At 40.7% G+C, this 15,337-nt stretch overlaps 1 protein-coding gene across 2 annotated transcripts in view; it reads right to left on the reverse strand.

Annotated features, from left to right (window-relative positions):
• LOC116054706 (proton myo-inositol cotransporter) overlaps window positions 1-13,298 on the reverse strand; it is a 74,953-nt gene extending 61,655 nt beyond the window's left edge. Inside the window, exons 1-3 of one of the 2 annotated variants that reach the window (XM_031306386.2) lie at window positions 13,182-13,298; window positions 9,431-9,524; window positions 7,010-7,562 (exon numbers count right to left, since the gene is read on the reverse strand). In XM_031306386.2, coding sequence (XP_031162246.1) covers window positions 7,010-7,562; window positions 9,431-9,484 — 607 coding nt within the window. In that variant the 5' untranslated portion in view covers window positions 9,485-9,524; window positions 13,182-13,298. Of the gene's footprint in view, window positions 1-7,009; window positions 7,796-8,513; window positions 8,632-9,430; window positions 9,525-13,181 lie in introns of those variants that run through there. The other variant, XM_031306388.2, reaches the window with a different exon arrangement.
• Between the last annotated feature and the right edge of the window lie 2,039 nt (window positions 13,299-15,337).

Here is a 15,337-nt window from a genome sequence, read left to right on the forward strand (position 1 = left end):
TGATGGGGCTGCCACAGAGTTGGCGCAGTGCGGTGGCTTGCTCAACTGTCACTTCTCCAGCTAAGACCCCATACCGTGCAGGATTTCAACCAGCCACCCTCCGGTCCCCAAGCCAAATCCCTAAACATTGAGCTACTTGAAAATAACAACATTTTAAATTCTTAAAAACTCACAAAACCAAAGTGTTTTAAAAGTGAGTGGGTTTAACATCATTATTACACTTGTTTCAACAATCTCTATTATCTGTAATGAATTACTTATTCAAAATTACTCTGCCCTTTGACTCTGAAATCAACAACAGCAACACTGATTTCATGTGGACAAGAGGTGAACCCAAGAGACACAAACAAATACTTTAGTCCATAGGACTGGGAGATATGGTCAAAATCTTCAATTCCTATATAGGTCATTTCATATCACGATAACCGATATATATCTATATATATATATATATATAGATATATATAATATAATAATATGGCTATTAAAAAAATAAATAGTCTATATGAAATAACCACATGGTAAAGCCTATTTTTGTATACTATTTTTGTATATATATATTTTTTTGTATACTTTGTCTGAGTTTAACACTGGAAATGTAAAATGAAATGAAAAGTATTGAGTATTTTTAAGAACTTTAGTGCAAAATGAACATAACAGTTTGAAGTGAAACTATAAAGACAAAAATATTCCACCTATGCACTGACTATGTTTATGTGCATGCACACAAATAGTGTGATGTAAAAAAAAAAAAAACACAATCCTGAAATGACAATTCTCTCAATTTTTTTTAAAATTATTTTTTATTTTATTTTCAGATTTTCAGTGAGGCACGTGAATTAGTATGTTTATTTATTTCAATTTAGACGACGTAATTGTAGACAACAATATCTCGATTTGTGATTTCATCACGATACGGTGAAAGATGATAAATGATCATATTGAGTTATCGCCTAGTTCTTATAGTCCATCTCAGTACTGGGCACACACACACACACACACACACACACACACATGCTTCTGTGCTCACATACACACAGAACAAACAGTGTGTTTGTCTATCTGACAAGGTGCCATGAGACCGCAGCTTTCTGCAGCTGGCTCCCGATAAGCTCTATTAATAGTCTCCCAATGCTTTCTATACACCCCCCCCCCACCACCCTGCCCTCGATGCCCGCCATGACTACGTGGCTACCTGTTGCCATGGCAACCACTTGCTGGGAAACCAGTCTCCGTGTGGGTACCACACTGTGGCAGCTCTGGGGAGAGGAATCGATAACCCAGAGCAAGGAGGATTTTCTTCGTTTTTGTTAGCTTTTTTTTTTTTAACAGAAGAGTGTGAAAGGAAATCACCATCATCAGCATTTCAAAGCACAAGGTTACATTTCTTGAAGGAGTACACAACATCAGAACATTTACTAAAAAAGACATACTCTTTCTTCCCACAGTGTACTACAAAACAAGATAACAGTATTGGTTGAAAGCCCTGTGGTCAAGTCTCTGCCTGGCCTACTGTTCAGTGTCGAGTGATCAGAGGAGAGGCACTTGTAGACTCCGCCAAGGCTGTACAGCTCTCCAGCCTGCCGTTAACACCCAGAGATATCAGTCGTCTCTTTTGCTTCATATTGATTTATTGAACTTTGAATGAAACATTCCCTAAGGATTTGGAGTCTAGTCTTTATCTTAGTTATTGTTAAAAATAAAAAATAAAAATAAAGAAATATCATCTGAGGGCGGAAATCCGAGATCCAGATTACCACCGAAACCTAATTAACTGCTCTTTGGCATGATGCCTGTCTGCTCAGGCCAATTTCATGGAAATCCATTCATAAGCTTTTGCGAGATGCTGCTGGAAGACAGACACACAAGAAAAAAGAAATCTAACCCCTATGCTACAGGTTAAAGTAGAGGAAGGACCTTTAAAACAACTCATTTTAGCAGTAATTGCAGTGTACTAGTTTTGTCATGTACATGTACACAGCGCAGAGACCTCATGCCATGGGTCACAATACCCCCCTTCCCCAAATCCAACCACCTGTTATCACATAACTGGAATACCATATTTAGGTCACCTGTACCATCTCCTTGGCAATTAAGCAAACTCCATTCGCTGAAGAGGGCCACAAAATGCGGCTGAAGGATGTTAAGTGGCCCTTGCTCTAGAATTTTTTGTCGAAAAAAAAAAAATGCTATACTGTATTGTTGAATGCAGTTCGTTCTAGCATGTTTAAAGAGTGGTATATTATATTAGAATAAGTATCAAGTTTGAGTGTAATGATTCAACAGACAGACAGAGCAGCAGATTTTATGCCAATCTGCAGAGCAGTTCACAGGCGGGGAAAGCAATCACCAAATGCTATGAAATCTAGTTTGGCTCCTATCTAACAGCTTCTAAAAGCTATATTCTGTCTGTGTGTTTGCACTGTCGGTTTGTATACTCAGATGGCATTATGCAGATGCACGCACACAGAAAGGATATATACAGTACGTACAGATTTGAACACACTTAACACAAACAAGACTTCTGCTGTAATGCCTCTATCTGTATTCACCTCATACAGCCGGACCTCTTCATCCTCCCTCTTGCTTGTTTTCCTCCATGTTCCCCTGTTTTAATTATCTCAGCCATATGTATCACCAGCTTGTCTTCGTCCAAGCCACGCCTGCTGCCGCACACGGCCCATATGCCTATGAGTGAGATACTACAGCTGATGTTGATGTATTTACTGAGTAATGGATCATTTGCATTTCACATCTTGCTGCAGGTGGTGACTGGGAAAATCATTATGTCAGAGCCCATTAAAGGTAATACCATTACAGGCCAGTAAAAAGGTCAAATACTGTACACATTTGCTTTAGCTTATTGACAGTCTGAAATTAAGTGTTTTCGGCCTAGAGTCAAGCTTTACAGTCATTCTATCTTGCATTGGCTTTAAAAATGCTGAATGTATTCATTTTTAAGCTGCTAATTCTATAATTTCACATATATGTTATGTCTTGTCTGTATTTCTTTTGATGTTGCATAAAGGAAAATGCCTGTAAATGTGAAAGTATATCCCTATACAGTTAGTTAGAAAAATAGCTTATTCAGGGGTCTCATGTCTGTATTTACTTTTTGAGAGAAGCATTATTAAATCATTTTTGTTAAACAACATTTTTTTGGAAAACTTTAGGCGGCTTGTGCTGGTTGCCCCGATATTGTTTAGCTGAGTCACATTTCCCAAATTTCTACAACAGAGGTGCCAAGAGGACATATCTGGAGTCAAGTGACATTATTTTGATATAAGCGAAGCCATCTCAAGTATTCATATTCCTCTGAAGTTCCCCACTGGAACTGAAAGTGCACTGAAAACAAGCTAAATTACCTTAACCAAAGGCCAGGTTTCTTCACTTGCTTGGATTTTAATCCCTTACAAACACATTCGCAATGTGTTCCCTTTCTAGTTAATGAGCTCTCCTTTCAGCACCAGGGGACAGCTCCCAGCACTCCGTTATCCAAACACACACACTCACACACACACACTCTCTCTCACACACGCACCCTCATAAAGTCATTGTTTGGTCGGGCTCAGCCTCAAAGCAGTACAGCAAAGTTAAACAAAGAATCTGTCTGGTCTTGTGAAGGCAGCCTCTAGGCATGGAGTACAAAGCTCGGGACTGACTCGCTTGATCAGAGTACGAGGGAGAAACTTCATTAGACCTTCCATCACTGTGATGTAGCAAAGACGCAGGCAGGACATTTTCTGGTACTAAGTAGCTGGTTGTGATGGAGGAAGCTAATTAGTGGCTAATGGAGCATCCTCGAAAATGTGGCGCGAGGAAAAGAAAAAAACTCCCCCAAATAAAGTGGTGGGAGCGCTGATCGAATTTAGTGATAAAAGCAGGTTGTGCCCTTTCTTAATTAAATTCAGTAAAGTGTGCCTAATATCACATTGGATTTTGACAATTGTTATGTAAAAACGAATTATCCCATACTATACCATGTGGCAGTTTTTATGATTTAACTTCAAATCGGTCATGAAATTCTATGACTTCAAGTTGTTATAAAATGCACAAATGTCAAGCCGAAACCAATTCATTTCTTTAACACTTGACATTTTAGTGATGTGATTTCCACCTTACAGAACAACAATATGCACATGAACAAACTCCTCAATAAGTCTACACTTAGCTTCCACCTAGTTACGACGATTTAATTATATAAACCCACCAATTAATTATCAAACCTCCAGGTAATAATTAAATGTTATCACAATGTAATTAACCTCGCTACAACATTTGAAACTGCTGGATCATTTAGCAAGAAAACTTATACACACACTATTATACACACACTGTGAGGGTGTGTGCTTTTGTGTGTCTGTGTGTGACAGAATGGATTATGACTAACTAAGGCTGAAGGCATCAGAGCAGATTTCTTTTAAGAAAAACATTTCACGGCTCTTTTTTAACCTTTTAAATTGAACCGTCGCCACACAGAGAACACAGAAAGAATCAACTGGTAGCTGTGATAGGTTGTCTACTCAACTGTCCTTGGAAATGGAGTAAAACTCTCTACAGAGAAGCAAAAATGCAGTAAAGCTTGCTCATCAACCTGCTGCTTTTCTTATCTTTCAAGTTTATTTTTCAACAGTAAGATGTCATACCCTGTATATGTCTTGGCTGCAACTGTTAAAAATGTAACGGGAACCTAATCAAAAATGTTTATTTGTGTTATGGGTTGTGTAAAGAAAATTACCACTGGCTGATATCTCATGATAGGATTCTTTAAACTCTCAAACATCGATATCGGCCGGGCTTACTAAAAGTCGCTATATCAACTTAAAATTTGATAATATGTCACTGTTGTGTCCACAGTTTGTTTTTGCTGCCCCAAAGTTGCCCCTATCCTGGGCAGTCACTCAGTCTAGTCCAAGATTGGTTGGAGTACATTCCTTTGCTTGATTATAAAATATATCTCCTCCTTACACATCACAAATCACACATCCAAGACAGATTACGAGTATGAGAGAACGATTTCTCCTCCAAGATTAAAACATCTTTCTACAACTATCCTGTGCAGCAAGAAAGCCTCTTAAGGTGTGGACCAAAGAGACGAGACGTTTCTGAAAACATTTTAAGCGAGAAATAGGCCGTGCAGTTGCTGAATCTGTCTTCATTTCAGATCAACAAAGGTCAGCTTAAAAGATTTTCGTCAGATTTTGAGAGACTCTAGTCACGCTCATTCCACTCCCCGTTTCCGGGTTAGCACTCTACCAATCAGATGGGTCATTTGAGTCCGACTGCCGGCAGTGCCCGCCGCGCCAATTATACATGTCAAATCGGCCAAAATGAAGGCCGGCGGCCCCTCGGACGGACGACGGCACCGAACAGACTCGAGCGCTGACCTCGCCAGACTGTCCAACGGCCGATTATCGGCTCTGCGTGTCCACACCTTTACTTTGAGAGGGTTGACAATGATTCATCAAAAACATGACAATTTCAAACAGTCTGGTTCAATCCCATCTGCTTGCTCAGGCTATAGCAACAGCTTGTATCACACAACAGACCCTGTTCTCAGGCAAAGGTCAGATCAACAACAAGGTCCGGTTATGGGTAGAAATACAGGGAGGCAAGGCTTGGCGGTGTAAAAACAGCTCTGATGACCTTTTTGGCAAGTTCAGTTCAGACATGCTAAGCAGTTAGCTTTCCTGAGAACTGGCGGTCACGTTAAAGTTGAGTGTGCAGGTGACGGGCTTCACCAGAATAACTGCATGCAATGAAAATGTTGCCTTATTAGCATCTCCAGTAGCTAATTGTGGTGCCAGAATGTGTTAATTATCGATCACGGCCAGCTTGTTCATGCTTGTGTAATAAAGATGATTGTATGGGAAAAGATTGCAATGGCACAAGGGGAGGGGATACTTATAATGAAACAGACACTTATAATGTAACAGCTGAAATGACCCGTGTGATTGGTCTTCCCACATAGCCTACTATCTGCATTTTTCTTTCCCTTACCTTTCATTACTGGAATTTATAAACAATCAAAAACACTCAACTGGCATTACTGCCACAATTGTTTAGTGTTAACATTACAGTACATGCATATTATAAATTCAAACTGGCTGTTGATGGGCAACCATCGCCATAAAAACTAATGGTTGATAACTGTCCATTTACTGTGTTGTGAATCTGTTACATTCCAATCTCTAAGCACTCTGAACAAAGCCTATCTCATCTGTTTTAATTAGTATCATAAATTTGTAACATAAATTGTTACAATGTTTTCCTTTCTGAAGATTCATCTGCGCGGAGGAGAGCGCTTACTACTCTCAAAGGAGGCGGCGGACGAGTGCCATCAACGTCGCGCTCAGACTGGAAAGCCAGTTTTAACAGCCCTTTCCACAGAGGATGTGCCTCATGAGTAAGAACAGCCACTATAAATAATTTGGGGTACATTGAATTCTGATCAAAAGGCGAGTTGCATGTAAAAGCATGCAGAGAGTGGAGGGAGGAACAGGCAGAGAGAGGGATGATTCAAGAGAGGAGAAAACCGAGCTCATGCAGGGAAGGAAGAAGCAAGGAGGGAGGGAGCCAATCAGATAAATGCAACTCTGACATCAGTGACCTTATTGACACCAAAAATCTCTCTCTTTGAGGCCTGTGGCCAAGGTGCACTTAAGCGGATTCTGACCTCTGAACTCTGACAGGGAAATGTTAAAATCAATAAAGTCTGCCAACCATTAGCATTGTAGCCTAAGTGCTGCCAGTGGGGTGAGATAAATTGATTTGTTTCCAATTAAGAGCAACTTAATCAGTGACAGTGTTGATGTATAGGCTAGTAGTGTGACAGTACTTTACAATTACATAACACTAATCCAGTGTGTTTTACTTGCTTTCACAACACGCAACAGTTTGTTGGGTTAAAATGGAATTTAGGCTAAAAGAAAAACTGGGGAAATGCTCAAACAAGCATCTGGTTATGACACACTGATGGGACAGAGAGCATGCTGAACACATATCTTACCAAGCCCCACTCCGACGATGAGCCTCCCCGCCAGGAGGACCTCTTTGCCAGGGGCGGTGCTCAGCACGATCCCACCGACGGAGAAGAAGAAGCTGGCCAGCAGTATGCACACTCTGCGCCCGAAGAGCCCGTTGAGGAAGCCGCCCAGCAGGGCAGACAGGGCGGCCGCGGCCACAGTACTTGAGATGAGCAGCTCTTGCCACAGAGCGCTCAGGTCCAGCTCCCTCTTCAGCAGGAGCATCGCTCCGGAGATCACCCCGGTGTCGTAGCCGAACAAGAAGCCCCCCAGGGCGGAGAACGCGGCCAGGACGTAGACGAAGCCGGGCGTGACATCCTGCTGGAACTGCTTGCGGGCAGCCCTCTCCAGGTCCCCGGTGGAAGTGGGGGGTGCTGCTGGCGCACCTGCGGTGGAGGTCGCGGCGGAGGCGCCCTGGCTGCTGAGGCTGGCGCTGGACGGAGCCTTGATCAGACTCCGCTCTCCTCCGTCGCTCACTTTCTTCCACCGCTCGCCCATCAGGTTGTTCATACTACGGAGATTGTAGTCATGGTCGACCTGTTTGCCCGACATATGGGAAATACAACACAGGAAAGGGCTGCTTAGTTGTTTTTGATGCCTCAAAAAAAAAGAAAAGAAAAACACACTTAACTAATTTTCCCGCCCCACCCCCCTCAGTTTGGAGTTACTGCCGCGTCGGTTATCCACAACCACTCGCAAATATAACGCTGGCTGCTGGATAAAGTTGTTCTCCGGGGTTGTGTGTATCAGTGCGTCACGTCCATGTGGTCCTGATGGGAGAGTTGAAGAAGAGTGGGGAGGAAAGGTAAGATAGGAGGCGTGTAGTGGAGCAGTTCGTCACTACTAGCGTCGGCATGACGCAAATAAATATTGTTTTGGAAGCATGATGCTGGAGTTGAACATTTACGGCGAGGTTTTAGTCTGCTACAATTCAATTAAATCATTGAAATGTTATAGGCCTACTGAAAATAGAAAACAATAGGCCTACAATATAGGCTCCACTAAAATCCATATTGAAATATAAATATAGAGCATTTAAATGTGCATGTATGCTGTTTACTGTTGATCATGATGCATGGCTTTATGAAAACTGTGACATTTAATTTTGTGGTACAAGCAAAATCTAAGTTCTAACAAAGTAGCCTATTAAAACGTAGGCCTATGTCATAACGACGTAACATATGCTACCTACATATAGATACAGATTCATGCAACCTATATATTAAACTACAGTAGGCTATGTCTGTTAAATATACAGTAGAATTGATTGATGATGGAAAAAAAACACATTTCAAATAGGCTTTATATCACTATATTTCACCTGTTACTGTACAACAGGCTGCTTCTGGCATAATAGAAAAACGGCTGCCCCCTGCAGGTCTGACTCTAGTATTACAGGTCCATGATAGTCAGGGGACGTCTCACACTGGAGGTTTCTTGGGCAATAACATCTCTGTACAGCTGATAACCTTGTCTAAACATACATACGCATTAATGAAAGAACTGGGTAGCCGTGGTATATTTCAGTGCTTTTTAAGTAGGAAATTATGGTGTTGTCACCGGGGTTGTCTTCAGATATCAAACATTTCAGCCATGACGATCACTGCTGGAAGAAATGTGACACAATACTTTTTTTTAAATTACTTTCATTATCAATCAATCTGCAGATTATCTTTTTGATTAATCAATTAATAGTTCAGCCATTGTTTAGTTTTTGTGAGAGTTAGTTAGTGAGTCACAATGATCTGAATTTGAAATCAAAACTACCTTATCAGACTAACCAGCATTACTGAATATACCATATTGATTAAATGGCTTATTTGATAAAACTAATTATCCACAACTTAAATATATTCAGTTTACTATCACATAAGACAAAGAAAAGCAGCAAATCCTCACAATTAAGGAGCTGTAACAAGGCAATGGTCGTCATTCTTGCTTGAAAAAATTTCTTAAACGATTGATTATCAAATCAGCTACCCTCATCTGAACCCAAGCTAAAGCCTAACTGTCCTTTTGAAGCTAAAAGCTGAACAACATGTCTCCATGAACTAATAAAAACACTAGTCTCTCATTATCAGAACTCCCTCCTTCACACACTCGACCATTATCATTGCCTAACTTCTCCAGTAGGCTATACTGACCAGGTTTATAACACAGAAAAAGTAATCTGAGAAAAAATGCAGCCTGGAGAAAAGACATGGTTGTAAATGCATTTATGTGTGGAGGGCACCAATATGTGGACAGTGGTGTCACACAAAATGGAGAATGAGTACAGCCTCATAATGGCTCATGATTGAGCCTATTAGAGAAGGAGGGCAATAATGGGACAAGTTTCCTGCACACATAATGTTGTACATGGTTTCATGGTAAAAACCTATAATGTCTCTTTTAGGGAAATGAACCTTGTGACGCCAGCTGAGTAGCAGGGCCCAAGGGTGGTGATGTGCGTCAGTCATTCTGTCGATCCGTCTTACACTTGAAAACTACTGGGAGATTCTGTAAAATAAGGTACCTATATGATCACAGCTAAGATTTTGGCAACCTAGCACCAATAGCCTCAATACATTTCCACACAGTCATACACAGGGGAGGGAATTTTGAAAGTGCATGCTCCGATTCCCATTACATTTACTAAACACATTTGTGCTCCTAATGGGGAGGATGAAAAAAAAACTAAACTCTTTCCTCTTTAATTGGGTCACTTAATATCTAATTTTTCTCAAAATCTTCCATTACTAGAAAATCTGCTGAGCACATTTTTTTCCTAGGAGGAAAACATACAGTGTAAACTGTGGCCTATTGCATACTAGGGAAAGCACACACAGGTGCTGCTCTCCTATAACCTCATACACCTGGCCATGAAGCAACATGAGACACCACTGGCTTTCTGTGTCTGTGTCCAACAAAGCCATAAAGCCCCCAGCTAAAAGATCCTGATTGTTTGTCAGATTGCCAAGCCTACAACTGAGTCATTTATTACCAAGTTTTCATAATCAACAAACCTAATCTTCAAAACACCCCCATGAACATTGCTGCACTAAACACATACCAAGTCTGTCGGGCTAGCTGAAGTAAAACATTACAGGGAAACTAGGGCTTAAGAAAACCCAATCGTCTGTCTTTGTGTACACCAGCCGCAAAAAGAAGAAACTGGGGGAGAAACTATGTGTAAGGACCGGTCTGGAACCTGTGGAGGGGATAATTTTGTAATAACAGTTCCCATTGAGGTAACAGAGCAGTATCTGTTTGACAGCAGGCATTTTTGACATATAATAATATTGTACTGTAGTAGTAATAATAGCACAGGTGTAATTAAAAACTTTCTCCTACAGGCTACAAGTCAAAATGTCTGCTGTATGCTTTGGAATGATGTTAAAGCTTCAACACTCAATATCAACAACTTTTATACTTTATCAGCATGAATCAAATGGTTGTTACATGTGACATGAACATAGTAATGAACCCACTGATAATTATCACCAAACTCCAGTTCTACACAGAGCTTTTTAGCTCCTTTTAGCTCATTGTTTGACTTTTCTAGCTAGTACAGTTCAGTCTCACTGTCTGATACACCTTCTGTATCCTAACAGTTACCTGTCCACCACCAAACAGACACAGTTAGCAACTAGCTAGATAGCTGGTGAACAAGATCGAACAGCCACCAGCTAAAAGACAATTTTCTAGCTAGTTCAATTATGCTGCGTTCCAGACAACTCAGAACCTATGCTCGGAACTAAAAAAGTCCGACCTCCTACTACCATTGCCAAAATGGCACCAAAGAGGAAGGCACTCTTTAACTTTAACGTTAGCTACCTTAAAACAGACCTGCCAACATGTAGCTACGCATTTTCGTACTCTGCACGCATTTTACCCTTAAGTACGCTTGTACAATTCGCTGCTGTAGGTACGCATTTTGTTGTATCTTTCATTTCGCCGGTTTCAGTTTCCATGCAATCTATGATGTTGATTCTGCTGCTGAGCCACACATAGACAGTATGGAGCCACAGCGTGTAAGTGGAGTGAAAAGCTTTCTGCCATTCAGAGCGCTGCATTTTAACCCTCCGCCCACCTGCCCCTCCTAGCCAAATGCTTTGCGCGTTTAATTCAATTCAGTGCCTCAAGCAAGCCAGGCTGGCCGAATAACTGTAAACTTGCATGCCATGGCTGAACCGCCTCAAAAAAAGGTTCAGAAACCACAACGATTTCTTGACAGCTATCGGGAGAGATGGCCTTGCCTCCACATGTCCAGGCTACCTCATCACGCGTTCTGCACCGTGTGCAACACAGACATTGATATCAGTCACGAACGAACACAGTCCCACACACAAATACTGAGTCAGGTATGGCTGCAGCCTGGATACCTCCCGTCTCATGCCTCCCATGCTCACTAACTTAACCGTGACTTCACAATTTCGTAGGCTATTCTGAACATCTTAATTTACCGTCGTATTCTGAACATCTGAATATGCCGTCGTATTCTGAACATCTGAATTTACCGTTGGACATGCCCAGGCATGAGACGGGAGGGGCATGAGACAGGAGGTCTCCAGGCTGCAGCGATACACTCTTGCAAATACTCCCCGCCCAGGCCCCGAAACATAATGTTAAAAATAAAAGGATGATAAGAAAAAAACGTTCATAGTGTCAATAGGCTAGCCTATCACACCCGCCATCCTTCCCATTAATTGGGGGCAGTTAGAAAAGTGGTGGAATGGTTAGAAAACTAGAAGGTTTTAGACAGGCCAGGTGCTGATTAACGTAAGATAAAGGTAACAGTTAGGCTATTTTTTAGCCTAAATTAATTTATGAACATAAATAATGACCTTGACATCATAACTGTCAAGGTCCAGCTGTGATGAGCTCAGTTAATGATGCATAGCATACAATAGGGCTATTTGCTAGGCCAATGTGATGGCAACTGACATAATGCAATGTCACCCATGTCAACCTTTTAAAAGCCTATCTGAAAATATCTGACCCATGTTATTTATTAGCCTATAATTGTGTCTCTGCCAGGCTTCAACCTTGTGCTTTTTTAGTAGTTGCTTTATGAGTAAATCATTACTTAGAAGACTATGTGTTAACAATGTATTTGAATATAAATTACATGTATATAGTTTTCCTTTGAATGAATTGTGTGTGTGTGTGTGTGTGTGTGTGTGTGCGTGTGTGTGTGTGTGTGTGTGTGTGTGTGTGTGTGTGTGTGTGTGTGTGCGTGCGTGTGTGTGAACGTAATTCATAATATTTGTAACAATATGCAGGAATATGACCTACTCATAGTAGCCTATCATAATGTCCCCCCTCTCCACCTACATTTTTAGATTGCAGACGCCATGTGGGTCAGTGTAACGCTTATCAGTTCAATTTTCTAAGCACAAACGGACATTTGGAAAAACAGAAAAATGGGTTCCAATATCCAATTTTTTATTTTTTTTTCCGCCTTGACAAATTAAAATAATGGATCTTTAAACTGTTTTTCCAATTTTCTGTTTTTATTCAGAGGATCAGAAATTTAGAAAATTACAAAATTGCATCTGAGCTCACACAGTACAATACTGCAATGGTATTCTCTCCCTCGTTCCGCCTAGCTACGCCCCGCCCCCCACTCGAAACCATCAGTTGCAAGCACCTCTGACCCCAAAGTCTATCAGTTTTTAGTTTTTTTTGGTCCATATGCAGTTAATGACCTGCATATTCCGCAAATTAGAGGAAGATAATACCATTGCAGTATTGAATAATTGGAGCCCAGACGCAATTTTGGGTTAATTTTGGGTTGTACTCTTCAAGGTTGGCAGGTCTGTTAAAATGAAAGCAACATATAAACCCAACGAGAATTATCACTCAACTCTGAAATTGTACACAACTTTTTAGCTTGTTTTAGCGTCTTTATTTGTTTGGTTTTAGAGCACTTTACTGTATGTTCAGTCTCTCTGCTCTGATTAACCTTGTAAAAAAAACGGATAAATCTTCTGTATGCTAACGTTAACGTTACATGTCCAGCACAAATGGCAAGTTAGCATTTAACGTTAGCTAGCTAGCTGGTGAACAGTCGAAAACAAGCCGAAAAGCCACCAGCTAAAAGACCCAGGTATATTTTCCTGGAGTTTGTGAATACCAAACCAGTGAGAAATGGACAGTGAATATTGGACTTACTTTTGCTGGTGACAAAAAACAGGATTCAAGGTAATGTTCCTCCAAGTCTTCTAAATGTAGCTAGCTAGCTAAGTAACTAACGTTAACTTAAAGTTAACTTTATGCAACTGCTTGCTGACACTTATATTTTATACTTTATATTTTATACTTTAGCCATAGCCTTTTAAGGTGATAATATGTTGTTTTTTATGTCAAGACTGGCTGTCAGTTTGTTTTAAAGGTACAATATGTAACTTTTCTGCTATAAAATGTCTAAAAACGACCATACCTAAGTTATATATTTTTTTGAGTTGTGTAGTTACACTATCCCAAATGTTTCCACCAAATGGCAAACCCAGAGAAATCTGTTATTTTATTTTCAGACACGTCACGTTTCATTTAGTCGCCCGTCAGTGGCGTCATATAACCTTTCACCATCTAGTTACTCGTAACTTCCGTCAAAACACGAGCACCCAGATGCTACGTTTGAGAGTAATTGTAAATCATACAATGTCACAGAAAATAATACTTCTAACACTGCTTTTTCTGCCAAAAGGCATCATTTTGTGATTAATTACATGCCACTTTGCTACACAGTAATACAGCAGAAACCTTATTTATTGATACATATCAATATTAATCCAGCTTAATGTTACTACAATGTATGTGCTGGTTGACAAATAGCTAACGTTAATGCTAGCTAATGATTGGTGGATAACATTATAGGGTTACAACATCGTTCATCACGCTCATAACGTTATTAGTAGTATGATTGTTTTGACCATGGATAAAAGTAGTACTGCGCTAACCCACGAATAAGTTCACTAGTAACATTAACGGTAGCTGTATAGCTAGATAGACGATTAATCTAATGCTAATTTAGCCAGCTAGCACACCCTGCTCTGCCTGCCTCACTCCCCTGGCACAGAGACTTCATTCGGGATGATAGCTGACAACACAGCCGGGACATGTAGCAATAGCTAGTTACCGTTAGCCCCAGCCGGTGCCGGGTGCTAACAATGCTAACGGTAGTTTAATGAAGCGTCGGGAAACAGAATAGCAGACCGACGCATCCTAGTCACAACATCAGCCATCCATAATGTTAGCTACCGGTGTTTGTACCGAAAATCTCCTCCCTGCCGAATTTCTCCCCCCTTTGCGTTTAGCTGTCTTTACAGTTAGCTAACTAAATTAACCAGACAAAAGGTGGGTTAAGCACCAAAACGAATAGTTAAGATAACAGAAAAGTGAAGGGGGAGATCGGGCAGCTGGGAGATGTTCTCCTGCTGCTGACAACGGCAATCGAACATCATCGCCGTCGCGGAGAGTCCCCCTGCCAATCCCCACCCACACCCGTTTCTCAGCCTCGTTGAGTAGCTAGCTAGCGTTGCAACAAACCCCGTCCGCCCGGTAAAATCCAAAAGGTGACATTGGCATGTGAAATATACTGTGATAGTGTGGTTTTAGCTGCTGGCTAATGATTAGCCAGCAGCTAAAACCTGATAACGTTAGCCCTGGCTAACTAGCTAACTGGTCAGCTAGCTACCAATACAGATTGAATCAAGAAAAACGTAATTATGTTGGGGAAACTGCAGCTATTTTATTAGCATGACATGAATAAATGTTACTAAATGTAACGTGAATAAACTTGAATGGGTAAACTCGTCCGTGATGCATTCTAATCATAGACTGTATATAAGAATTAAAAAAGAAAATAAAAGATTCTAATCGACGATAGTGTTTAGGAATAAAAACTCCCATAATTCCACGCAGCTTCCCAACGTCATCAAACGTCTGTGTTTACAATCCATTGTTTTGGTTGAGAGACCCCTAGCGGTAGAAAGTTACATATTGTACGTTTAAAGCTCTTCTGCCTCCTAGTAACGTTAATGTAGCTTTAAGACATCAAAAATATAATATATTTTGCAATGTGCGAAACTAAAAAAAAAAATTTCTTTGCCAACACTCTGACTTAACGCTAGCTAGCTTAAAATCAAGGCAAATTATGCTGAAAATTAAAGAGGTCGCCAGCATTGACCAATGAGAATTATCGCCCAACTCTGCAGTTTAACAAAATTGTATGGGCTCTTATATGTAACGTTGTTTTTGTTTTATGGGACATTTGTTTCATGGGGCATTTACTGCAACGTTACAGCTTAGTTTCACTGCTCTCATTA

This window comes from Sander lucioperca, chromosome 20, assembly GCF_008315115.2.
Source record: "Sander lucioperca isolate FBNREF2018 chromosome 20, SLUC_FBN_1.2, whole genome shotgun sequence".
Taxonomy (NCBI): domain Eukaryota; kingdom Metazoa; phylum Chordata; class Actinopteri; order Perciformes; family Percidae; genus Sander; species Sander lucioperca.